This window comes from Engraulis encrasicolus, chromosome 5 (assembly GCF_034702125.1).
Source record: "Engraulis encrasicolus isolate BLACKSEA-1 chromosome 5, IST_EnEncr_1.0, whole genome shotgun sequence".
Classification (NCBI taxonomy): domain Eukaryota; kingdom Metazoa; phylum Chordata; class Actinopteri; order Clupeiformes; family Engraulidae; genus Engraulis; species Engraulis encrasicolus.
In genome coordinates, this window is record NC_085861.1 from 40445974 (window position 1) to 40470973 (window position 25000).

At 43.0% G+C, this 25000-nt stretch overlaps 2 protein-coding genes across 3 annotated transcripts in view; both read right to left on the bottom strand.

Moving 5' to 3' along the window:
- Window positions 1-8494, bottom strand: part of smg5 (SMG5 nonsense mediated mRNA decay factor) — a 29544-nt gene extending 21050 nt beyond the window's left edge. For both annotated transcript variants that reach the window (XM_063199367.1, XM_063199366.1), the window contains exons 1-10: window positions 8021-8494; window positions 6107-6205; window positions 5633-5756; window positions 5155-5311; window positions 4494-4583; window positions 1977-2066; window positions 1615-1693; window positions 1150-1275; window positions 888-956; window positions 233-492 (exon numbers count right to left, since the gene is read on the bottom strand). In XM_063199367.1, coding sequence (XP_063055437.1) covers window positions 233-492; window positions 888-956; window positions 1150-1275; window positions 1615-1693; window positions 1977-2066; window positions 4494-4583; window positions 5155-5311; window positions 5633-5756; window positions 6107-6205; window positions 8021-8085 — 1159 coding nt within the window. In that variant the 5' untranslated portion in view covers window positions 8086-8494. The remainder of the gene's footprint in view (window positions 1-232; window positions 493-887; window positions 957-1149; window positions 1276-1614; window positions 1694-1976; window positions 2067-4493; window positions 4584-5154; window positions 5312-5632; window positions 5757-6106; window positions 6206-8020) is intronic.
- Window positions 8495-24605: 16111 nt separating this feature from the next.
- The window catches only part of syngap1b (synaptic Ras GTPase activating protein 1b), a 121104-nt gene continuing 120709 nt past the window's right edge, over window positions 24606-25000 (bottom strand). Inside the window, exon 22 of the mRNA XM_063199901.1 lies at window positions 24606-24695. Within this exon, the coding sequence (XP_063055971.1) occupies window positions 24672-24695 (24 nt within the window). The 3' untranslated portion in view covers window positions 24606-24671. The remainder of the gene's footprint in view (window positions 24696-25000) is intronic.

Below are 25000 nucleotides of genomic sequence, written 5' to 3' on the forward strand. Positions count from 1 at the left end.
AAAATGGTGGGTCCCGAGACTGTTCTAGTTGAGAAACACTGTCATACAGTATACCCAAACTGGAGCATTGACTAGGAGGTGATGGGTTCGAGCCCCGAGTGCCGGACTGCGCAGGAACACCTCAGTTACACATGCACACGGAAAAAAAAATGCTTCCCTGTTAGAAACCACGTGCGCTCCAACAATTTAATAAGATTAGTGCTATTTGCGACATGCCCTTCCCCTTCCTCACCTCCCCTCTTAAGGCTATGCACCACCATGAGGCAGGTGACCACCATCTTGAAGACCAGGGTGTCGGGCAGCACGGAGCAGCCAGTGCTGTCATGCGTCTGCTGCGTCTGCTGTTGCTGCTCGTCCTCCTCCTCTCCGGGCGACAGGGAGGTGTGCTGCTGCTGCTGCTGCTGCTGGGGGGCTGATGGCAGGTAGAACAGCACCAGGTTGAAGTCCTCCAGCACAGACTGGCACAGCGCCGTCAGCTCCGTCTCCATGATGCTTCAACAACAAACAGGCCAACAAGCACAGGTTTTATTGTTTAACATTTGTAATCGTTTTTTTTTTTCCAGACAAAGACAAAAAAAGTGGAGATTAGGCAGGTTGGTATGAGCGGGCCAAAGCTCATCCAAGGTTGCTTCAGAAATAGATACTTAGATATGCAAGAAAAAAACATACAGTATAACATACAGTATAAATAAGGCATAGACAAAGATTGCACACGCAAACATATCAAAGACTTTGCCTAATCAACAATACTTGGACAAAATGGTCTTGATATGGTGCACTTGACACGGTACAGGTCATACAATGTCCCTATCGGGTGTACACTATAACAAATTAAGGACTTTGGCAGCTAGGCTAACATTTGTTTTGCGATCAGGCGGGTGGAATACCTGTTCTTGGGCTGTAGTAAACTCTGCAGGTACATGAAGCTCACCAGCAGTCTCTTGATGTCTTTGGACCTACGGGCAAGAGAAACAGATATCACAATGCAAATACCAACAGCTAACCTGGTGTTAGCTTGGCACAAGCAAACAAACAAACAAAAACAAAACAAAAACAAAAAACAGGTGGTACAAGAAATACAAAACCGGTGGGAACAAAAATAACAATGACGGATTGGAAATTTATGTCAGGCCAGAATCGAACCCCCACCTTTGCCTTGCGGGGGACAGTTTCTTCATCTCCTGCTTCTTGACCTGGTGGTACATCTTGGCTGCCTTGTCAAACAGACGTTTCAGGTTCCCGTAAGCCCCCTCAAAAGGTGTCTCTGACTGTATGCTACAAGATATGGAGGACGTAAAGGACAAGTTATATTTCCAGAGTTCTACCAAATGCAAGCATTCATGTACAGAGCTGTGATACAAGTGTGTTACATGTGATACAAACACCAATCTTTTATAGATTTGTTTTTTTGAAAGAAAAATGTCTGCACACTTAAATCCCCTTTGTGTTCTTTTTAATAATAGGCCAAGCTTAAAAGGGGATTTAAGAGTGCAGACATTTTTCTTTCAATTTTACACGTTTTTTGTTTATGTTTGGCACCTTTTAATCGAGAGTGCGGTGTGATCCGGTTAAACATAGATTTGTTTTTTCACTTTTTTTTTGGTATCAACTTACCAGCGTAGGTAGTAGTATGTAGCTTCGACGTTGTAAAATTTGCTACCTGCTAACGTGCCCAGCTGATTGAAAGGCATTCCTGGGGGACAGAAGAGACCAATGTGACCACCATGATGAGAACTGAAAGGGGTCAATGAATAAATGGTGACAGAAAAATGCAGAACAGTACACGCTAGACAGTGCGCCTTTAACTTAACAACTTGTTTTGTGTGTGTGCGCGCATGTTTTTTTTGTTTACATTATTCCATAATGCTTTTAAATTATTATTTGCCATATTGAATATTATCCAATTCACTGTGATGAGAGTATCGCTTCCATGTCCTCCATGAAGTCACGCAAGGCCACGTTAAGTCTCCACTCACCCACGTGTGGCGTGACAGACAGGGCCTGGTGGTAAAATCGCTCTGCCAGCTGCTCCGCCTCTACTCCGGCCAGCTCATTCTGGTAGCGCGCTGCACACACAGTTCAAACGAACAACATACATCAGCATTCTTATCAAACATGGTCAGCCTCGAACTAAAAAAATTTAACAATGACACTTGTTCAAGGCTATAACTACAGTTCCATCACCATTCTTGAGGCTTATACACTACTACACCTGAAATAGAGTATACCTCTTGATGCTGATGCTAGCAGTGTAGAGCATGGCAACCCGACCGAAGCCCGACGGGCCTGGTCGGAACCCGACGGGCCGGGCCGGACTCGGACAACAAAAATAGAATATCTGTCGGACTCGGGTCGGGCTCGGGCTTGAAGCAAACAGACATTGTGAAAATTGTAAGCAACCAGAGGAAACGTTTCAGTTCATGCAAACGGCAGTTTTGTGATTAAAAAATAAGTAATTGAATATGCATAAATGAAAATGTTGGTAGGCTACTGTGCCAGTGATTATTATTGGCTGTATGCACGCGCCAGTTACCAGTGGCAACATTTGGACGCCCACTCCGAGTCAGCCGAGCAGGGATGCCGAGTGAACTTGCTTGCCAAATCAACACTTTTCAGTGAACGCATGGTCTTTTGCTGTAGGCCTAGTGTAGGCCATGCCTTCGAGGCTGTCTTGAATGTTGAACATAAAATGACGAAGTTTGTCACTGCATTGTTCGCCAAGGATTACATTTCCAGCATGGGGCTAGCAAGGACCATAATATGGATAACTAAGAAGACACACACGCTACGTGGAGTGTAAGGTAGGGGCTGAGAGGTTTCCTGTTACTATTTTGTCCGCTGTGACATGTCATGTCCTTCACGTACAGTAGGTTCTTAATTGGTGTCACTTTTACTGTAGGCTACAGTTGTAACTATGTGCGTGCAACCTTTCCTGATTTTATATTGACATGGACATCAGGGGAAATGGCATTCTCTTGGAGGGCCAAACAGGCTACTGTTCTTCGGGGTTAGCTTATAGCCCTGTTACTCATTGCGCAGCTCGCGAGACGCCTGACTTGGCGGCTCGCAAGGTTATAGAAAAAATATTATAGCCCAACACAATCAACAGACCTGCATTTAAAATCTGCCATGCCTACATACATATTCAATGAACACGTAGCACAGTCATCTGCATCACGCCAAGTAGGCAAGGCTATGGGCACGTCTACATCAAGATCTCTTTTTTTCCATCTGGCTGACCCGGCACCCCATGCGTCGTTGTTTATTTAGCCTACTGACAAATATGACTCGGGCAAGCAGCAAGCCACATTTCCCCTCAGAAGTGAGCCGCGAAAATCAATCCCAGATCTTATTTGAAAATGCATTGGCTGTCATTTTTATGGACGTTTGTTCACATTTTCATTGGTGGCGTTTTGCATTGTTTTAAGAATAGACGGCTTTACATTCTAAATGGCTGGGGTCGTCTATCAGCAGAGAAAAGAGCGCCGAAACTTAACCTAATTCGGCAAACATCCTTCACAACAACGCCACCACACTCAATGGCGCATACCAATAAATTATCTTGTCCACATCAAACGAGTAATTCCATCATACATTGTGAATGATGCGTGCACGCGCCTGGTGTAACTCTCTCGCGCAGATTGCATTGTTGGTGACCACATCGCAAATCGCTGTTCATTTTCGCGCCTGGTGTAACTCTCTCGCGCAGATTGCTTGGTGACCACCTCCCAAATCGCTGTTCATTTTCAGTTTAACCTGGCGCTGTCAAACGGGCAATGAAGGCAAGCAGAGCGCGAATAAAGCACGCGGAGTCCCGTTGGAATGCTGCAGCAAGTTGGAAACTTAAACTTTCTCTCTATCTCGCTTTCTCTCTCTCTCTCCGCACGGCATTGATTGACAGCTGATATAACTCAGTGCTGTCGGCGATGTCGCATTTTTATAAATAATATAAGTTAACAAGACCATCAGGCAACCATCCTTCACAAGCTCAATAACTCGTACATAGAAACATAAGGTGCGCTGTCGTGTGTGTGTGTGTTTATACTTACTATGCGTGAGTAACTAAATTAGGCTGCTGCAAATTTCCTCATCCTAACATCTTTGCCTATCCTGCCATTTATCACGTGCCATTTTGAGTATACAGGAGCCCACATAGAAAATCTTGCTTGCGCACAGGTTCTGTTGTTATTACAGTGGTCTCGGGCTTCGGACGGGTTCGGACACTAACATTTTAATTAGTCTCGGGCTCGGGTCGGTGTCGATCACTTTTCTGTCGGCTGAGGGCCGGGCTCGAACAGAAAAAAACGGCCCGAGCCACACTCTATATCAGTGGTACATATATTGCTAAAGTGGGCTACAGTTTGATACCCTGTTGGTCTGGGTTTGGATTTCTTCTCTTTCATACAATCCCTAATGGTACATCACCCACAAACTATTTATTACCATTTCTACATCCACAAGAGGTTCCTTGGAGTGTATAGTGCAGCGCTTACCAAGATCTCCCAGATAAACCAGGCATCTGTGGCAGGCCATTTGAGCCCATTCCATCTCTTTAGGGGAGGCCGACACAGGTTTCTTTCGCCCTGCCACACACAGTACAAAAGCAGAGGTCAAAGATTAGGATCACATCCAAAACAGGGCTAGATGAGAACATTTTAGCTCCGTCCACGTAACAGTGTACATAATGTTCCCATGAAAGCAAGCAAATCTCCACAAGAGCAGGCTCTTTTTTTCCACTGAATGCAGATTTCTGGCTAGACATCACAAGACTGGAAACTGCATAGTCTTCAAAAGCAGGTGAATGTGCTTGAATAGAGGGGGGATGCTGGGGTGCATTGTGCTGCTAATGCACCTGACCATACGTGGGCTACAGGCCCATTAAAATGGTCCCACAACCTCACACAACGGCCACTTAACCTCATCAATACCCTCTTTAGCATTAAAAAATGAAATGGACTAATGCCCCCCAATGGCAAAATAAGCACCCACATCCCCTCTAAGCTGTATCCTTCTCAACACCCTCTCCCCCTAAGATACATAAAACAATAAGATGGATAGATAGATAGATAGATAGATAGACAGACAGACAGACAGACAGACAGACAGACAAGAAAGAAAACTGAACAAATACACAGGAGTGAGGGTGTGTCTAACCAATGAGTGGGTCGGTGACGTGCGTCCAGTCGATGCAGTCCTGGAGTTCCAGCTGGTAGTGGGACTGGATGTAGAGCAGCAGGTGCTGATAGAAGCCCACGCCCGCAATCAGGTGAGTCCGGTAGGCACACTCCAACGCACTGTGGCTGTGGATGTGCTGCAATGGCAGACATACAGGGAGAATGAGCAACTGCACATATTAATGTACCTATCTATTCAGGACGGCGTTTCCCAAAAGCATTGTTGCTAACCACTTAGCAAGATGGAAGTTGTTAACTTCAACTTGGTAACAATGCTATCGAGAAACACACCCCTACCAAATCAGACCTTGAGACCAATGTGTGACAAAATCTTATATTATTAGGTAGACCAGGTGGACTGATCTATTGACAATTCATAATTAAGTCTTTCTTTCATAAAAGAAACGTGTGGCTCTAAAATGCAGCACTCCATCACTTACTATATAAATGAGACAAACCTTCTTGTTGGTCTTGATGACCTGAATGACCTCATAGTAAACTTTCCTCCAGAGGAGCTCTTCAGCTTTGCGTCCATAGTCAACTGGATGGAGGAACATCAGCTTCACACACAGCTCCCTCAACCTGTTCAAGCAAACAGGAGGCAACGCAAGATCATAGGGCAGCTAAAGCAACCTCAGTCCACATACATCGATCAACACCAAACTTCAATCCTTGTATCCATGTGATGGGTAATAAGTATTCAGCAAGCATGGGGCACGTCTTTAGGACAGGATGCATTTTCATCTGAGCTATCACCACTAACATAATGCGATGAAAACAAACACACAAGCAACACACACAGCCAGCAAGGACAAGTACACCCTTTAGCAAACTTTGTGTGACTGAATGAACTTCATGCATCTCATCCCAAATCGCCAGGTAGACACCACAAAGCTTTGTTGATAATTCTGCTGGGGCGAAACTGTACTCACTTGTTGCGCAGACTGATGTTCTCCGGCTTGAAGACCTCTCTGTAGGACGATTTACTGCCGATGATGACATCCAACTTGTGCACAGACTCCACCACCGCTCTGATCAGTCAGCATGAGAGCAGAGGTATGAGGAAATGAGTTTTGAAAGTGACCAATAATGGCAGAGTGAGGCAAAATTGGCACAATGACTTGACTTTGGATGACTGATTCAAAAGACAGGCTGTGATTTCTAAGATCAGTGACAGGGGAACATCATTGCATGCATGACAGATTATCAAGCAATCCATTGTAAATTCTTCATTTAAAATTCCTCATGACATGGTGGTAAGCCACAGACTACACTCCTAAAAAATGAACTATATCGACTGTGTTGACCAAATGATTAATTTAGATAGACCATAACATAACTCTTTCTGGAGAGACACCTCACATACATTGTACTAGATGTTAGCGATGTCTACGTTTTTGTAACAAACTGCTGTCATAACCACTGAAATGGCCTTTTCAACATTTTCAACAAGTGAAGTCATTTGAGATTTCAGCATCTGTCTGTCTTCCTACCCAAGGTAGGTCACTTAGCAGGTGGTCCAGAAACGCTCCCCAAAGTGTCACAGAGGGTGAAACACTACCGCTCAATTGGGTGAACAAACACAGACATCTAAAGTTACCTATTGTCATTTCCCTTTATGATACAAACTCCTAGGAGGCAGCCAATGCTGCCAAATGCTTACAGGTTTAAAGAATGGCTACAGCTGAAATATCTTATGGTAAGCTCACTTCATAATAATAAACAATGAACAAATCTGAATGTATACCCAAATTTGAATGTAACAGTTACACACAGTGTTGCCAATTTCTTCAGCGTAACAAATAAAACACCATAGCCGAATATATTCCCATTAAATTAGTCAACTTTTCTTCCACCACCTATATGGGTTCTTCAATAAGTTGTATAAAATTACAACTTCTAACAGCAAAAAAGCCTTGATATTCAGTCAGCATCATAACCTTCACAGTGGCTTTCTGTAGCCTGTCTATTATGAACATGAAAGAGTGCAAGTCTGCATCACTGCAAAGCAGCAAGAAAACATTGTGGTCAAATCAGTTTATGTTGTCCACCCATGCTGTGCCCTCAGCACCAACTTGCTTGTCTCTTCTGCCTGACATTACCAAAGCCCGGCACTGCAACCTATGATGCAGGAGAGGGGTAAAGCTCGCTGGAAGACATTTCAGTAAATAAGCAAGAGGTAACTTTTTACTGTTGGCCCTTCGGGTGTTTATTGGGCCGAGGTAAGAGAGTCTTTGTGGCCTCAAAATGGACTCGTTCAAATGTATGGCGAAGATGACAGGTGCTGGTGCAACGCTGACACCACTACCTCAGTCAGCATGGGCTTGTTCCACATCTGAACTGGAATCCAGACGAAAGAAATGGCAATTATGGCTCTTCCCAGAGCGATGATATGTGACATGTCATGCACGCACCATTTCAAAGCCGCAAAAATGCAGTCACTCAGGCTGCCTGGCAAAACAATGTCCACCGCAGCTAACATCCATTTGACATCTAGGATCCCGTTTCAGGGGCAACAATACGATTTTAAACAGGTTCTTTTGATGGGCATGTAAAGGGTTTCCCCCTTCATCGCATTAACATAGAGTATTGTTCTGTGATGGCTAAGTAACTACTTTAGCTAGCTGGCACAGCAGCAACATGCTACCTAGCTAACCATCATTACATGTGAACTACCATCTCATCCTCCTGTGAGTTTAGCATACTCCTGGCCCGGGAGGTCGTATTCGTGAGGCTAGGATCACAAATCGGTCAGATCTTTGGAAGAAAATGGTGGTTATGACAGCAACTACCCACGTATCAGCTTTGACAGGCTAGCGTTACTAGTGTCTGTCGGCCTTACTCACCTGTATAGCCGCTTGATATGAAGGACTTTAGCCTCTGGCTCGCTGTCTTGTCCAGGTCCACTCATACTAGCGGGAGTGTCAGGCTTATAATCAGTCTGATGGCCAGCTTGGCTCGGTCGTTGTGCCAAAATGTCCAGAACGGTAGCAAGTATTGTGAGTTAGCTGGGTCAAATGCACTAGGATTGCCTTACTAGCTTGCTATTAGCAGGTGTCGTTCAGTGGCTAATACTAGCCAGCTAGCAATGAACAGTGGCTAGTTTCCCCCCCTCTCTCTCTGACCACTTAACCTGTCTTTATCTCGTTCCTTGAATCCTTTGGCATATACCTCCGCTACCCATCCGTTCGAGGGCAGTGTATGGGAGGAAATGCCCAACTTGTATAATTTGTTGTAGGTCAGCTGTCAGGGCTCGATGTGATTTTCATGTTGCTCCCTGTTCCAGGCATCGCTCCGTGAGCGGCCATTATTCCACTCAAAACAGCGATCGCCACGATATCGCGAGAATACACAGCAGCTGCTACACCATCGACCTGCTCGTGCTCCTGGAAGTGAGATAGAAGTCTTCTTCTTCTTCTTCTTCTAGGTAATGGCGGTTTACAATGTAGCTTGTATATCGCCACCTACTGTACAGGAGTGTGTGATACGATCATGAAATCATGGCAGGGCATAATAAATTAAAGGGAAAAAAAAAAAAAAAAAGAAATAAAGAAAGAAAGAAAGAAAGAAAGGCAGAAAGAAAGGTGTATCTATATCCTGTCCATTAGACCTGTATCACCTAGGTACCTCATAAGGCCTTTGAGTCTAGTGCCTTGCATTCCCTCTTCCTTCAAGATGGTTTGGATATCATCCTCTCCTTCCTGCTCTCTCCAGTGTGACCTGTGTTCAGAAAATTTACTACAGTGAAAAAGAATGTGCTCTACATCTTCTTTAACTTGACATTCAGTGCAAAGTCCATCACTTTTACCCAAGACATGTAATGTGGCGTTGATGCCAGCATGCCCCAGTCTCAGTCTTGTGAACACAACTTCCTCCCTTCTTCCCAGCCCCACTGATGTGATTCTTTTCCCCCCAACCTGCGGTTGCACATTAAAGTACTTCCTGCCCTTTATGTCTGACTCCCATTCATCCTGCCACATATTCATGATTTCTGTCTTGATATAAGATTTAGCTTCTCCTTTCCCTAGTGGAACATGGATTGAGATACCTTGGTGGCCTAATGCATCTTTGGCAGCTTTATCGGCGGTGTCATTACCCTTGAGGCCCTTATGAGCTGGGACCCAGCAAAATTGGACAATGAGCCCTAGATTACTAAGTTGAGCCAAGAGCTGTCTTGTTTCAATAATTAAGTCATCTCTTACTGCATGTCCAGAGATAAAGCTTTCCAAGACTGAGAGTGAATCTGTGCAGATGACTGATTTAAAAGGCTTGACTTCTTCTATCCATCTCAGGGCAGTGATTATAGCAGTTAGTTCTACTGAATATATGGATAAGAAGTTATTCAGTCGGTACCCATACGTCCTTTGGAATTCAGGTATATAGATTCCAATACTACACTGGCCAGTTTGAGGGTTTTTTGAGCCATCTGTAAATATATGTAGGAACCCATAAAAAGCAGACTTCAGATATGTTTTACAATGTATTGCAAATCCATCATCATTAGGGTGGTCTTCCTTCACTTTCAGTAGCTCTGTGTTAACATCTGGGGCAGGAAGGATCCATGGGGGTACATTACTCATTACCAATGCAGAGTTAAATTCAAGGCTTTTTAAACCAACCATGCTTGCATCCCCTTCAATGTTCCACCCAAATCCCTTTCCTTCTTTATAATATTCCCAACAATCTTGGAGCACTGACATGGCTGGGCTGTCGGTGCTACACTGTAGCCTGACCCAGTAGGTCAGTGCCAATTTCTTAAAGCGCATCTGAATAGGAGCTTCCTCTGCCTCCACTTGCAGGGCGCTAATGGGAGTTGTCTTAATGGCACCCAGGGCTATTCTCAGGGCCCTTGAGTGTACTCTTTCAAGCTTCATGAGGGACGTTTTACAGGCAGCTCCATAAACTATACAACCATAATCAGTATTTGACCTAATCAAGGCTCTAAAAATATTGAGTAAAGATTGTCTATCTGCGCCCCAGCAGAGACCAGAGACCATACGCATTAAGTTCAAGACCTTTTTGCATTTTGTTTCTACATATTCAATGTGTCGTTTGTGAGATAGAAGTGTGATGACAATCATCTCTTGAACCATGTCCCCCACCCTTTCAAAAATAGAATCCTAAAGAAAATACACTGACAGAGATTATTGTCTTGTATCTCAATATTGGAGTAGTTGCTTCAATGTTGTAAAATAGTCATACATGCCTATGGCAATTAATTTGTGATTAATGGCCTATCAAAATTGGCCCATGGTCAAATCATAAAATAGGCCTAACTGTCTTGTCGATTTTCATCCCATTCAATTTATTTATATCACTCCAAGGTTTATTTTAGCATTAGTCCTTTTACTAGTTCCCTCTGTTGTGTCAGATTTTCCATCCTGAAGGGGGCCCTGAAGGCAGCACTTCAACAGCACAGGCTAAGGACCTAGGCCTGCATAGAGGTGAGGCAGTCGGTTGGTATGTAAATGGTATGTAAATGAGCAGGTGGGGCACTCGGAGGGTCACTCTCAGCCTTAAAAAATGAATGGCAGTGAATGAGAAGCCAGCGCACTGAAGGGTAAACTCTGCTTTTTTAGACTTTTAATCGTCGGGAGCACTTTCATTCAAAGTCCACTGCCTGCGTGGTGAATCCAGGGAAACAAGTGAAACTGAAAGCCCATTGGGAAACTCCAACTCCCATTGTCATTGTGACACAGCACTCCACAGCACACAAGTGAACACTGCACACTGCACACAACGAAATTGCATTAATGCCTCACCCGTGCAAGGGGGCAGCCCTCAGTGGCGCCCCATGGGGAGCAGTGCGGTGGGACGGTACCATGCTCAGGGTACCTCAGTCATGGAGGAGGATAGGGGAGAGCACTGGTTGATTACTCCCCCCACCAACCTGGCGGGTCGGGAGTTGAACCGGCAACCTCTGGGATGCAAGTCTGACGCCCTAACCGCTCACCCATGACTGCCCAAACGACTATAAAGTGGCAGAACCATAGGGCCTATATATGTCCGAATGACCACGAGCAGTTACAGAATCCACAGCCCCCAAAACTCAGTCTGACAGCTTAGTGTTGGTAAGGGGACTGTAGATTCCACAACTGTTTGTGATCGTTCGGACATAGATATGGTTCTGCCACTTCATAGACGTTTCTCTGGATTCATGACGCAGGCAGTTGGCTTTGAATGAAAGTGATCCCGACAATTACATGAAAAGCAGAATTTACCCTCCAATGCGCTAGCTTCTCATTCACTGCCATTCATTTTGAGGCTGCCTGTGACCCTCCGAGTGCTCCGCCTCCCTATTTTGCATCGAAGCCGACTGCCTCTATAACCGATAGCTTAAAGAGCCAAGCACCACTGTGTAATAGGAGAAATATTGACATAGAAGGCCATGATAACAACAAAAAAGCACTTGACAAGATTGGTTAAGAATTTAATTATTTCTTTATTTATTAGTTTTATTGTTTTCATTTCTATGGATTCACCCACCCAAAAATATAAATTCCAGCTTATTCAAAAATGAAATGAGGGAATTATTATCCACTGCATCAAACAAATTAAGGAATGAAATGAAAGTAGCAACAATAATAATAGTAATAATGGTGATATTAATATTATTACAATAATTCAATAATCAGTATATCAACATTCATAACAAACCCATGTACAACACACTCTGAAATAACACTCTTTCCATTTATATGTACAAAACATACTCAAAATGTCTGTCTATTTAAAAAAAAAAAAAAAGATATTTAAGGGGTGGGGGCTTATGGCTTTCAAAGAGCATGGACATGACTGGTGGATGGACATTAAGGATCATATGAGAGAGAAAGAGCACGTAAGAAGGAGGCACACTTCATGGTTCACTCTATGCATGCACAAGGGCAAAAATAAACACTCAGTTTTGTCTCAGTTTTCCGCCATGGAAAAGTTGCGAAGCATGTAACACTGGCAATGAAAGCCTACCCTGCTTGAACAAAAAAAATGTAACTGACTTAGTAACCAAAGTGGTCTATGGCAAAAAAGGAAAGAGAATCTGGATGTAGGGACTTCTGGTTTCAATAAATTAATTTCTGAGCCCAGAGCAACAAAAAGTAGAGGCCAGGAATAACAATTGCATTGCAGTATACCGCAGAAACAACCAATTGGGAACTATGAATAAAACTCAAATAAAATAAAATACTTTGTAGCACTTACAAGGAATAATAGCAATGGTAATGTATGCAAGTGGAAATACTTTCCTTAATATTATATATACTACTGTAGATACTATATATGTACAAACATTGCTTGATCACCCAAAAGGCCCTTTGAAAATGCCTCAATCATTGAGAAAAGTGAGTGCAAGCCAGACACTGGCATTATATATAAGGGAGACTTAGGGTGATGCATGATGTCAGTGACAGACTCAGATTGTTTGTCTGTGCAAAAAAGTGCTTCCCAGTTGTTTGAATAGCCTCTGTGAACCACTTGGTTTGCTAGTTCTCCTCCCACACCACATAAAACTCTCATTAAACAAAGAGAGATAGATAAGAATATATTCAAGAGAAAAAAAGTCATTCTGTACACTGCATATACAAACAAACCGTATATACACAGACACATACCATATATACACATACACACCCAGTATATACACACACAGACTGTACACACACTATATACACATACATTCAGCCACAATGTATCAACTTTTTAAACCATCTCTCTCTATGTTTGATGTGTTGACATTTCTCTCTGGTGCCAAACCAAGGAAGCAGAGGAACATACATATCTATATACGTATATATATAGGCTGCATGGCAATGGAGTCCATACAAAGAAATAAATCAAGGTGTTAGGAACGGAAATGCTGGCTCCATAATTCTGTTTTCAATACTGATCACTGACTCGCTGCAGCCAGGGCAAAAAAATCAAAGTGGCATCAGTCGACCAGACGGAACACGACAACCAAAATCCTGCTGCCATAGTTGTCATCGTCCGCATAGTAAGAGCTCCACGACGATGGTCGAGATGAAAGGAAAAGTGAAAATCAAAACAGGCCCCGCCTCCTCTCTGTGTGGTGGGCGGGGCATACAAGTCACAGCAACGTTCAAACCCTCAAAGAAGGGAAACGGGGGAGCAGGTAAAACAACAGTTTCTTTTCTTTTCCTCCTCCTCTCATTTTCCGTCCAAGTTTGATAATGCTTTTTCAAAATATTGTTTTCAAAAGATTGTCTTTAACGTAACTGGTTGCTCAATAAAAAGGACCCACTCCAAGTGTATACATCAGGAAAATGGTCGATTATTTTTTTTTGTTAAATATATCTATTCTGGGAAATCTCAAGGATACAGGTATTTCAAGAAGCTCATGAATAAAGTGAATAAAGTTAACCAACCAAGTCCATCGTTTTCAGATTTAATCTCCGCTGTAAAAATAAACACTTTGACCCAGTGTTTGCTGGCGACTAAAGCCTGTGCATATCTTGTTACCTCTAAAACGTCAAAGAGAGTGAAAAAGACTAAAAAACACAAGATGAGCCAATACAAGCCTGGTGAGTGAGCCATGGTTGTGATTACTAAATGGGATCAAAAGCGGTAGTGAAGTAGGAGACTGGAAATATTGTTGTGAATCATTAAGAAAATGATTAACGAAGCACCTTTGAAACATCTTTTTTCCAGGTTCTCCCCTCTCTGACATGCACATATATTCAGCCTGCTTTCATTTCTTTTCTTTTTTTTTCTCGGGCAACCCAAAGTGGTTTTCTTCAGGCATTGTGGGAAGATGGTCTTTTTGCATGCTTAAGACAACGAAGGCCTCAACTTAACGTTTCAATACCACCACACTTCCCTGCACCAATGCCAACTGGGCAGCAACCACAGAGAGAGAGAGAGAGAGAGAGAGAGAGAGAGAGAGAGAGAGAGAGAGAGAGAGAGAGAGAGAGAGAGAGAGAGAGAGAGAGAGAGAGAGAGAAAGAGAGAGAGATTCTCAAGTGAACGAGAACCAAGGGAGAGGAGTGGATTCTCATGATATTCTGTTGCACATCTTCACACGGGGGATGAGCGCAGTACTGGGGTTCCCATTCCAAAAGACTTTGAAAAGAGCCCCAGTTTCTCCTCCTGTCACCCAACTGAATCTCGAGATACTGCCCTTGAATTAAGGCCGGGCCATCCTGAGTACCGCCCTGGCTGCACCAGCCAATCAGGTTCCCGATTGTCCTCCATGATGCTGCGTGATTGGCTGGAGGGAGAGAAGGGAGATAGAGAGAGAAGAACAGGGGAGGAGCTTGGTAGAGTGCTATCTCCAATCATATCCGATAGATGGATCAACCACTCAGAGGCAGCCATTCATTTACTGCTGTTTTTTTTGTCTGTTAGTGTTCAGGTGTGAGGCAATAGTTTGTGTACCTGAGTCTCTCCATGCTTTGTCTCTGAGGTATATTTATGGCACTGTGCATTGTCAACCCTGTAGTCCTACAGTCCATCTCCTGTATTAGAACTCATATTTATTACTGGATGCAGCACAGGTTAAATGATAGCCCTCAATCTAGGTTTTTCCTTCTTTGTTCGTTAAAGCAGAATCATAACCATTTGGTTCCATGTTCCCCCTGGCCAAATGCTCTTTTAGATTGTATAGCGTAACAGGTTTATTGTGTGATTAGTCATTCATTGCCAATTGCACATTTCCTTCCCTGCAGATGTACAGTAGTCAAGTCTGCGTACTGGGCTCGCTGCATTTCAACATTATTTTAAGGCCTAGTGTATGCATTTGCAACCTAAAGGAGAAATGAAACTTGGGCTAGCCTTTGACCTTTCCATCGAGAGCTTGAAGTGCATGAGGAACAACAGCTAGTTGCATCAGCGCAATATTGCACGCATATATATGGATGTCTTGCACAAAGTCAAAACAAAAGGGCAACAAACGCACTTTTTTCCAAACAAATGTAACAATGAACAGTAATACACAATGGAGCAAAGGATGAGTAACACAGAACAGGTCTAAAGATATGCTAACCAAAGTCCATCTTTCATAACATTGTATATACTGTATCAGGCATGCTTTGGAGAAAAGGTTTTACAGAGTACAAAAAAGCCATTATGAGCCTCTCCCAGAAGAGACAGAATATTACGCATTGGGAAACTCATTTGGTTCAATAAAGAGCCATTAAGAATTACTAAGTATCTGTCCAAGCAAAGAGTAGAAATGGAGGCATGTCTTCACCACAGACCTCCGGTAAAAGCAGTTTTCTGATAGATACTAATAGAAACTCTCATTTCAATCAAATAATTGTCAAACATAATTTTTTTGGCACTAATATTCTCAATGGGGCATTTACAAAAATGTCATGGACGGCTTTCTTGAGGCATAGAGTGACACTTAGAAAAATATTTATTTCTTTAAATATATATATATATATATAGTTATATACCTGGGCATGTGTTTCCCTCAAATAAATCTACTGCCCTCTTTCTTTGATTGACAGGCAATTTACCTGGCAAACTGCAGTTCATATTCAACTGTCTTCAAGAAAACCAATGAAAACAAACATTCACATTGCATTTTTTTTACACTGAATCCTCAAAACTCACACACACAATCTTCAAAACACACACACACACACACACACACACACACACACACACACACACACACACACACACACACACACACACACACACACACACACACACACACACACACACACACACACACACACACACACACACACACGTGCAAACACAAGACATTTAGACATTTTGACAGTAGCCTGTAAATCAAATAGGAGCAGCGTATAGACGGGTAGACGGGGACACATGAGGAGTGAGTGAATGGGAGGCAGTGCTGTGACACAGATTTGTTCTGGAAATGGCACGGTTTGTTTCTGTAGCACCAAGTAATCATCATCAGGTTCTGAGATTGAGAAGAGAAAATAATGCAAGTCCAGCTCGACAAAAAAACCCACACACAAACAAACAAATGAACAAAGAAAGGTAATTACAATTTTGGTGACTATAGCCACATCCCTCAAGTGCTTGCAGTTGTGAAATCCACCAAATGTAGACTGGTTTTGCCTCACAGGTTTGATGAAATAGCATTATACTGACAGTTCTTGAACATTTTAGATTTGGAAGGATTCAGCCACTAGTGAGATAACATTGCTTGAACTCTGAACTCTATTTTTAAACCCTGTTGATAAATGCTGAAAGGCACTACGGAAGCTAGACCACATGACAGTGTCCACCAATGGATGTTTATAGCATTTGCAAGACAGAAGACGGAACACTAAGACTGAGTCCAGGTAATCAAGATTCTATGCGGCGATTCATGTTTGCGTTCTCCATTAACCGTCGTGTGGTCAACAAGTAGAAGGATTGTTAAAAGGTTTCTTTAAAAAACAATGGTATTCCATTGATATCCAGGAGATTTAAGGTATAGTCACATGTCTTTCAGGACAGCAATTGATCAAAGCCTTTTTTTTTGGATCTTAGGAGATCAGATCCCCATTAAAGCCCTTGATTCTCTTCTGTTCATGCTAGGAGTAAATATGTGCTGCCCCCCACACAATTCTTCTCTCTCTCTCTCTGGTTTGAGCACAGGACAGCGAAAAGAATAATTGCGAGATGAAGAGCTATTCTAGGGGAAATTAGGGTCACTTAAGTTCAGGCTCTGGGTCCTCTCTCAGTCATTTTGGTTTGGTGTTGTTGTTGTTGTTGTTGTTATTGACCTGCTCCCCCTCCTGTTGCTAGGCCAGACACAGATGATGTTGTTGCCGGGGTGCTGGTTTCCGTTGTGATTGACTCTAGGGTGGGGTTTTGGTTGCCACGGAGCTCTCCATTCTGGCTATGGTGAGGGTGCGGAGGGGAATGAGGAGAGGGGGCTTTCGGGGGAGTAAGAGGGCTGTTGGCGGGGGCTTTGTCTGGGGAGATTCCCGAAGGAGAGACACCAGGTTCAGCTGCAATGGTTACGCTTCCTCTTCCTCCCCCTCCTCCTCCTCCTCCTTCTTCTTTAGTCACACCGCGGTCTGCTGGACCCAAGGTGGAAAGCTGGCCTTCCTATCAAGACAGAAATAGAGAGAGAGAGAGGGAAGCAGGGAGGAGAGGGAGGAAAAAAGGAAAGGAAAGGAGATGGTCGAGGGACAGAGGGAGGGGACAGAAGGCGAATACATGGAGTGTGATAGTGGAGGATAAGGGTTGGACCAATGACAAAGGATAACCAAGAAGAACCAGGAAGTGAATAGTGAAGTAAATTGGGTGTGGGTGTGAAAATACAGACATTAAGACAGAACTCAAAGTCCCAATTAAAGTAAAGAATAATTTATGTTTCCAGGGGGAAACAATGATCAATACAGCATTGAGGGAAATCAAAAAGGCCAAAGCAAAACATTTCAGCCATGTAGAAACACATGTTCAAGGGAATAAAATGGAAATCACAATAAACAAAGTCGGACAGATAGATAGAGGGGAAAAGAGGGCAAAATGGGAGGTGGCCAGGAGGGGGGAGGAGGAGGAGGAGTAGAAAGAGAAGGAGGAGGAGGAGGAGGAGGAGGAGGAAAGAGGAAAATGAGTTACAAAGAAGAGAGATGAGAAACATCCATATCCAACAGAGAGGAGACAGAGAAAAGAAAAAGGATGGGAAAGAGAATTAAAATCCAGGGCTAAATAGCGGAAACAAAGCTGGGAGGTCTTCGCTCTGTCTGTGTGTCCCTCTGGGTCCTCTAAAGTCCACCACTACCACCAGGGGTGTGTATATGTGTGTGTTTGGGAAGGGGCAGGAATTAGGAGCCGGATCAGTCCGCGTGACTGAGATGTCACGAAAGGAACATGATTCTGAGGACAGTGCAGGAGATATTTCTGAATCCATGTCTGATGTCTGGGAGGCCCAAAAGAAGAACTCTGCCTTCAGAATCATGTTCACTGTAAATGATGAGGGGCTTGGAAGGGCATGGTCAAGTTCCTTACAGTCACTCACACAGCTTGTTGGATTCTACCGTAAGAACCACAAGGACAAGACTGTGTTGTTTGGAAGAGAGAGAGAGGGGAGACAAACCATTGATGAAGCATCAATGATTCCTTTCGCTGGTTGAGTCTGTGTACACTTACTTGTATAGTGTTTGGTGTAGGAGGCCATTGCCATATACAGTATCTTGACAATTTCACAGAGCAAGCATTTCAAGACCATATCCAACAGTGTCCTTACAATACACATACAGTATTAGCATGCAAATGTGGCAGAGGAACATTGTCTTGTTGTTTTCCAAAAGGCCGAATCTAAAGCATACTTATCACTATAAAAAAATTCAAATCAAATTAAAACCTCTTGTCCCACCACCAATCAGACTTTCAAGCCCATGCCCATTTCAGTGATGGGTGCACGCTGCTGGCCCACTAGGCCAATGGACAGCAGGACAGTCTGGCTTGAAAGCTTAGACAGGGCTGATTGGTTAAGGTTTTCATTTGCTCTTATTCGCTCTATTCTTACCTACATTGGCGCAGAGCAACGTCAACGCCAATTTCAGTCTGATTTCAGTGATTAGAAACTAAATCGGGCTCAGTGTGCAAGCATTCAGGCTCGGACGCTTTCAGTGAGGTCTGTATCGAGTGGAGGGGAGAAAAGAGTCGGAGTATTAGAGCTTAAGGTCAAAGAACATCAGTGGGTTACTACGTATATAGTCACACTATCATGAACGATTTTTTTTTACTGCACTACCATGTCTAATGACACATCATATTACACAAACTGTAAATTGATCATACAAACTAGGTCTACTAAAAACTAAAAAAAAATATATAGAAGACTTATTCCAATGGAATGCATGAAGGATCATTTGCTTGTCTGACTGTTCAATGCGAATGATAGGAAGGGGAATAAAATACCCTTTGGCGACTCACCAAAAGCAATTTCACTTTTTTTTTTTTTTAAATTTTAGGGGATGGAAAACATCAATGCAATACCATTCATACAGTAATGAACACAATGATCAAGTAGTCCCTTGGATTAGCAAAACTTTTCTCTTCTCACTCAGAACCTTCAACACATTTAGCACTGATGTTTTTTTTCTTTGATGTAAATGGTTTCTCTAGCATATAGATCCCTGCTAGAGCATTCCATCGTGGGCTCACAAGAGCAACAGATGAGGACAATCAAGTGTGGATGGCGGAGTCTTGTCAGATCAGATACCGGTAAAGGATTAGACCGCTGTGGATTCATGGGGCTGCCTTATGAATTTGCTGTCCGTTAAGAGAACATATTTCTGGTGACACTACGAAAGAATGACATGAACACAATGGCGGCATGATAATCTTTGGATAAAGTTAATGGATGGCTAGCCTCAAGTGGAACAATAGGAAAAACAGTATGTCTTAGGTCAGTTCTACATGAAATCGTCTGTACATTAGTGAATTCAAAACTTGACCAATTTCCAGATTCAATCTCTGTTTGACACAAAGGCAATGTGTGTAACATGGAAGAGGACAGACCCACAAACAAGCTAACAAGGCAATGACATTCAGAGTTACAAAGAGAGATACACGTTCAAAATCACATATTTATATCTGTGTAGATTTCAAAAATGGAATAGGCCTATTTCAATCCAATGAGGTTTGACATAAGCACAACACACATTATGCAATTCATACCAGCAACATCACAACACAGAATACCTCTCTCTTCAATGTCCAGCACTGATGCAATACTCGATGTCAACACACATATACGTATATATCTGGCCAGAACATCACCAAGTGGAGACAGCACAATACATACTTCACAAATGCAACACAGACAAGTATCATACATCACAAAACAAACAAATACACAGACAACTTGCCAGAAACACATACAAATGCACATTCGTACATAGCCAAACACACACACACGCACACACGCACGCATGCACGCACGCACGCACGCACGCACGCACGCACGCACGCACAGTTTCCTTTCAGGGAAAGATCGTGCTAGATACGGAGATTTCCCACACTGCTAAGCTCACATGCTTGTACGGGGAGGGTAAACGGTGCCAATAGAATGAATGTGATTATGAGCGCTTTGCTCAAATGAAATGAAATGAAAGTGTGTGTGTGTGTGTGTGTGTGTGTGTGTGTGTGTGTGTGTGTGTGTGTGTGTGTGTGTGTGTGTGTGTGTGTGTGTGTGTGTGTGTGTGTGTGTGTGTGTGTGTGTGTGTGTGTGTGTGTGTGTCAGTACAAGAAAGAAGGAGCAGGAAAAGGGAGGAGAGAATCAATGCATACACATGACCCATCATATGTGTGCATGTACTATGTATGTCTTTTGATCTATGTACCGTAGGGACTGATGAGCATATCTGTAGAGATTTAGTATGTGTAGGTGTATGCGTGTAGTAAGCAACATAAGTACAGTATATGTCTATATCCAATGCATGATATTCCACTTACATAATATTGTACTTGAACACAAACCAAGTGTTTGTCAGTCACGTTAAGATAAAAACTGCCTCTGTTTGGATGACGATACAGAGAATTATTGTTTGAAAAAATGAAACACTTCATTTTACATGTCCCTTTTTAGGGTATCTAAACAACATGCAATATTCAGTGCTTGCATTGTGCACACCAAACCCTATTCCTAACCCTGAGGTACATCGTTAGTACTCTACTTCAAAAATTGTTGTACATATTAATATACCCTATGTATGTTGTACATTGACATTTTGTGGGTCAAAAGTCTGGTCAAGCCTGCTGTCTCTGATATTTTAAAATTTCCCAGGATTTAGAACTAATTGCACACCAGACTCTCACTAGAGGCGTAGTTCTCTGAGGGTGGGGTTTTAAAATAAATCCTTGCACATGATTGGGGAACCACTTGTCTGACATTTTTAATGAGCTGCTACTTTAACTACTCAAAGATTCAAAAATAACCTACAGTTAAAATGAGTCTATGTCCATGACTGAGTCATGCAAGCAAGCACTGTTGCTGAAACAACTTTCATGCTATTTTTCCTCTTCTACACAATGTTTAAATATTGACTACATCACATCTATGAAAATAACGCAATCCTGATGGGTTATTCCACATTTTGGTTTGAGAGTATGGCCAATCCAAAGGTCTTCCAGACCTTTATGTTAGGTCACAAAGCTGAGCGAAAATACACAAGGATCTGACGAGAGTCAGGCTAACAAATTTCAGCATTTCCAATGGCTCGTGTTAAAGGCAATGACGCACTAGTTCTGTTACGTAACGCGGCCCTGGTGGTAGGTAAGTGAAAGAACAGAGTAATGTGGTTACTTGTAGTTTCTGAGAAATGGATTCATAAGGAAAGTTGGCCAGACCAATGCTCGCAGAGAGTTTAAGTCGCCATAGCCAGACTAATAGCCAGAGTGAGACAGTAAAGAAAGCGCATAGATGTTTTTAACTTTCGAGGTGAAATAATTTGTGGAATATGAAATAAAGTGATAGCAGAGATATCTGCTAGCGGTGGTGGTCATGCTTCAGTGTCTGGTGGTGAGGTGCAAACAAACAATAGATGATCCACCCAAGCATGTGGCTGTGTGGACAGTGACGTACAAAATTGGCAAGGTGGGGTGCACAGAAAGACAGAACTGTGTGTGTGTGTGTGTGTGTGGTGTGTGTGTGGTGTGTGTGTGTGTGTGTGTGTGTGTGTGTGTGTGTGTGGTGTGTGTGTGGTGTGTGTGTGTGTGTGTGTGTGTGTGTGTGTGTGTGTGTGTGTGTGTGTGTGTGTGTGTGTGTGTGTGTGTGTGTGTGTGTCTGTGTCTGTGTGCATGTTTGTGCTGTGAAACGATGGACACTGAATCGGTTGTTTACCTGTGCATTCGGGGTGGGGCAGGAGCGAGACGGGGCTGCACTAGGATGGACTGCCGCCTCCCCTAAGAGAAATCACCGTATCCCATCAACACAAGGAGAAAGGAGCAATCAAGGAGCAGGAGAGGAGGAGCATGGGGAGGAGAGGAGGAGTAAGGGGAGGAGAGGAGAGGAGAGGAGAGAATAGGAGAGGAGAGGAGAGGAGAGGAGAGGAGAGGAGGAGTAAGGAGAGGAGAGAAGAGGAGAGGAGAGGAGAGGAGAGGAGAGGAGAGGAGGAGTAAGGAGAGGAGAGAAGAGGAGAGGAGAGGAGAGGAGAGGAGAGGAGAGGAGAGGAGAGGAGGAGTAAGGGGAGGAGAGGACAGGAGAGGAACGGAAAGGAGAGGAGAGGAGAGGAGAGGAGAGGAGAGGAGAGGAGAGGAGAGGAGGAGTAAGGGGAGGAGAGGACAGGAGAGGAACGGAAAGGAGAGGAGAGGAAAGGAGAAGAGAGGAAAAGAAAGAGGGTTAAAGGAGAATTCCAGCCAATGTCGACATGCAGTTGAATTGCTCACACTATCCTTCACTTGTTAGTCCCCGAAGACATTTCTAATTTCGCCCTCTCCGAGATCCTGGCCATTCTAATGGCAGCACTGGTCTGTTTGCATATTGTTTACAACATCTTCATATACTCCAAGTATTGACAAGTCAAGGGTAGTGTCAGCAATGCAACTGCATGTTGAAATTGCCCGAAAGTCTCAGGAGGAGAGGATAAAAGGCAGAAGCTTGGGATAAAAAAAAATGCTGCAGCAGAGGTGTCAGGGGAGAAAGGTTAGGGATGAAGTGATAAGCAGAGGCAAAGGAAAGGACAAAAAGAAAGCGAAGAGAGAGGAGAGGAAGGACCTGTGTGTTAGAAAAAAAAGAAAGCAAAGGGAGAAGGAGAGAAGGACACGTGCAGGACCAAGAGAGTAACACACACACACACATACACACACACACACACACACACACACACACACACACACACACACACACACACACACACACACACACACACACACACACACACACACACACACACACACACACACAACCTCTGACGCACACACATATACAATACACCTACATGCATATACAAACACCATAGCAAACCAGACGTGCAATCACATGTAAACAGAAATACAATTAAATAGACATTACCACATCAAACAGAGAGACAGAAATACAGAACACACGCACGCACGCACACACGCACACACACACAGTAATATATAACACATGTAACATGTAACACAAATAACATAAATAATCCCTTCCAAGGGGGAAACATTGCACGACTGAAGTACACAGTTAAAATCCACACATATGCCATGGTGAAGCCTGCAGCCAAGACACAGATCCCTGGTAGCTAGCAGCATGCCATATGACTTCAGCCAGCATGCCAAATGACAAAGCAGCATGATGCCTGACTTGCTTTTTATCCCGATTTGCCAATGTCTTTTTGTTAATATAAATCAGATCACTGATATAAATCAAATCACTGATAGATTGACACAAAAATTCTCAATACAGAGATGTAGACTTAAACACTTGTCAATCAAATACATGAAACTGTCCATTTATGTGTTAGCTAGTACAAAATTGCTGACTGGATAGCTGAAAGAAAATGGCTCAACAATGGATATTGACATTCACAAAAGATTAATTAAAGATGACGATAAAAAGAAAATGCTGACATAGAGATGTGGAAATACTGTGCTTTAATGGACTCTCGCAACGTCAAGTAGGCACACTGACCTGGCACTCTTTGGAAAGCAAGCATACAACATGCAGTTCAATGAAAAGAAATGCAAAAAGATGTGCCCCATGCAAAACTGACAACTCTCCAGTGCGTGATTGTGAGCATGTATCTGATAAATCTCCTGCGAAAAAGTACAATTGAATATTACAATGGAATAACTCCTCCAAACTGCTCTGAGTGAAATCTAACAACTGGGGAGCAAAAATCTGAACACGAAAAACTCCAACACTGTTCCACTCATAAAAAGGTACAGATAATACCTTATGAAGATCTGATGAGCAAAAAGCTAAGTGCTGTCAGCATTTCTATGGCAGTAGATAGATCATTTTTGTCATTTTACTCAATCAAGTAGGTAGCAGGCTTCACTCAGGTTTCTTGATAACTTTTAAGGGTGCTGTCCCAAATGAATACTTAGAATCAAAGAAAAGGGGGGCGCACCTTGCATCAATTTTTTTCTTTATTTTTCTGTGCACAGACGCGTTTCGGCGTGTGCCTTCCTCAGTGTGCAACGGGTTGCACACTGAGGAAGGCACACGCCGAAACGCGTCTGTGCACAGAAAAATAAAGAAAAAAATTGATGCAAGGTGCGCCCCCCTTTTCTTTGATTCTGTCATTTTACTCATTTAACCATTTTACTGTACTGTCGCTGTTCCACAAAACTGAAGGGAAAATATCCTCGGTCATTGGCACTTCAGTTGATTTAAAACAGTTAAAAAAACATCTTTATTTTGTGGGCCAATGCATTAAAAGTAACCAAAGCATATCTGCCCAATGTCCTTCATCAGGGTGTGACTGTTTAGTTCTGTTGAGCACTTAAAATTACATATACTGTATGTCAAACTGTTGTTGGACCACAGCAAGTTTGGGTTAAGTTAAGTCACTCAGTTTCTTCTTTTTTGTTATTCATTCATTGCAGGAGTCAGACAAATGTTTCAGCTGCAACAGCCTATATCAGTGTGATGTTTCCTGTCTGCAAAAGAAAAAGAAGTAGGCCTAAGTGAGTGATCTATTCTATATAGATTGTCTGCGTACTTTAGAGACACTCCAAAGAGAGAGAGAGTGTGGTGTTTGGTCTTTTTTTAACTTTAATTTTAGATGCTATCTGTATGGTCGGGGTTGTTTACATCCAGGATAATAACTTATTTCATGATTGGACCACAGCCAGGCCTACCATCACCAGGTAGGCCTTTGTAGCCTACCACATCATCACGCCATGCCTCTAAAGGCTGAAACAAACTCTCCTCCAGCGAAGTAGCCACAAGCATCAGATCCAGA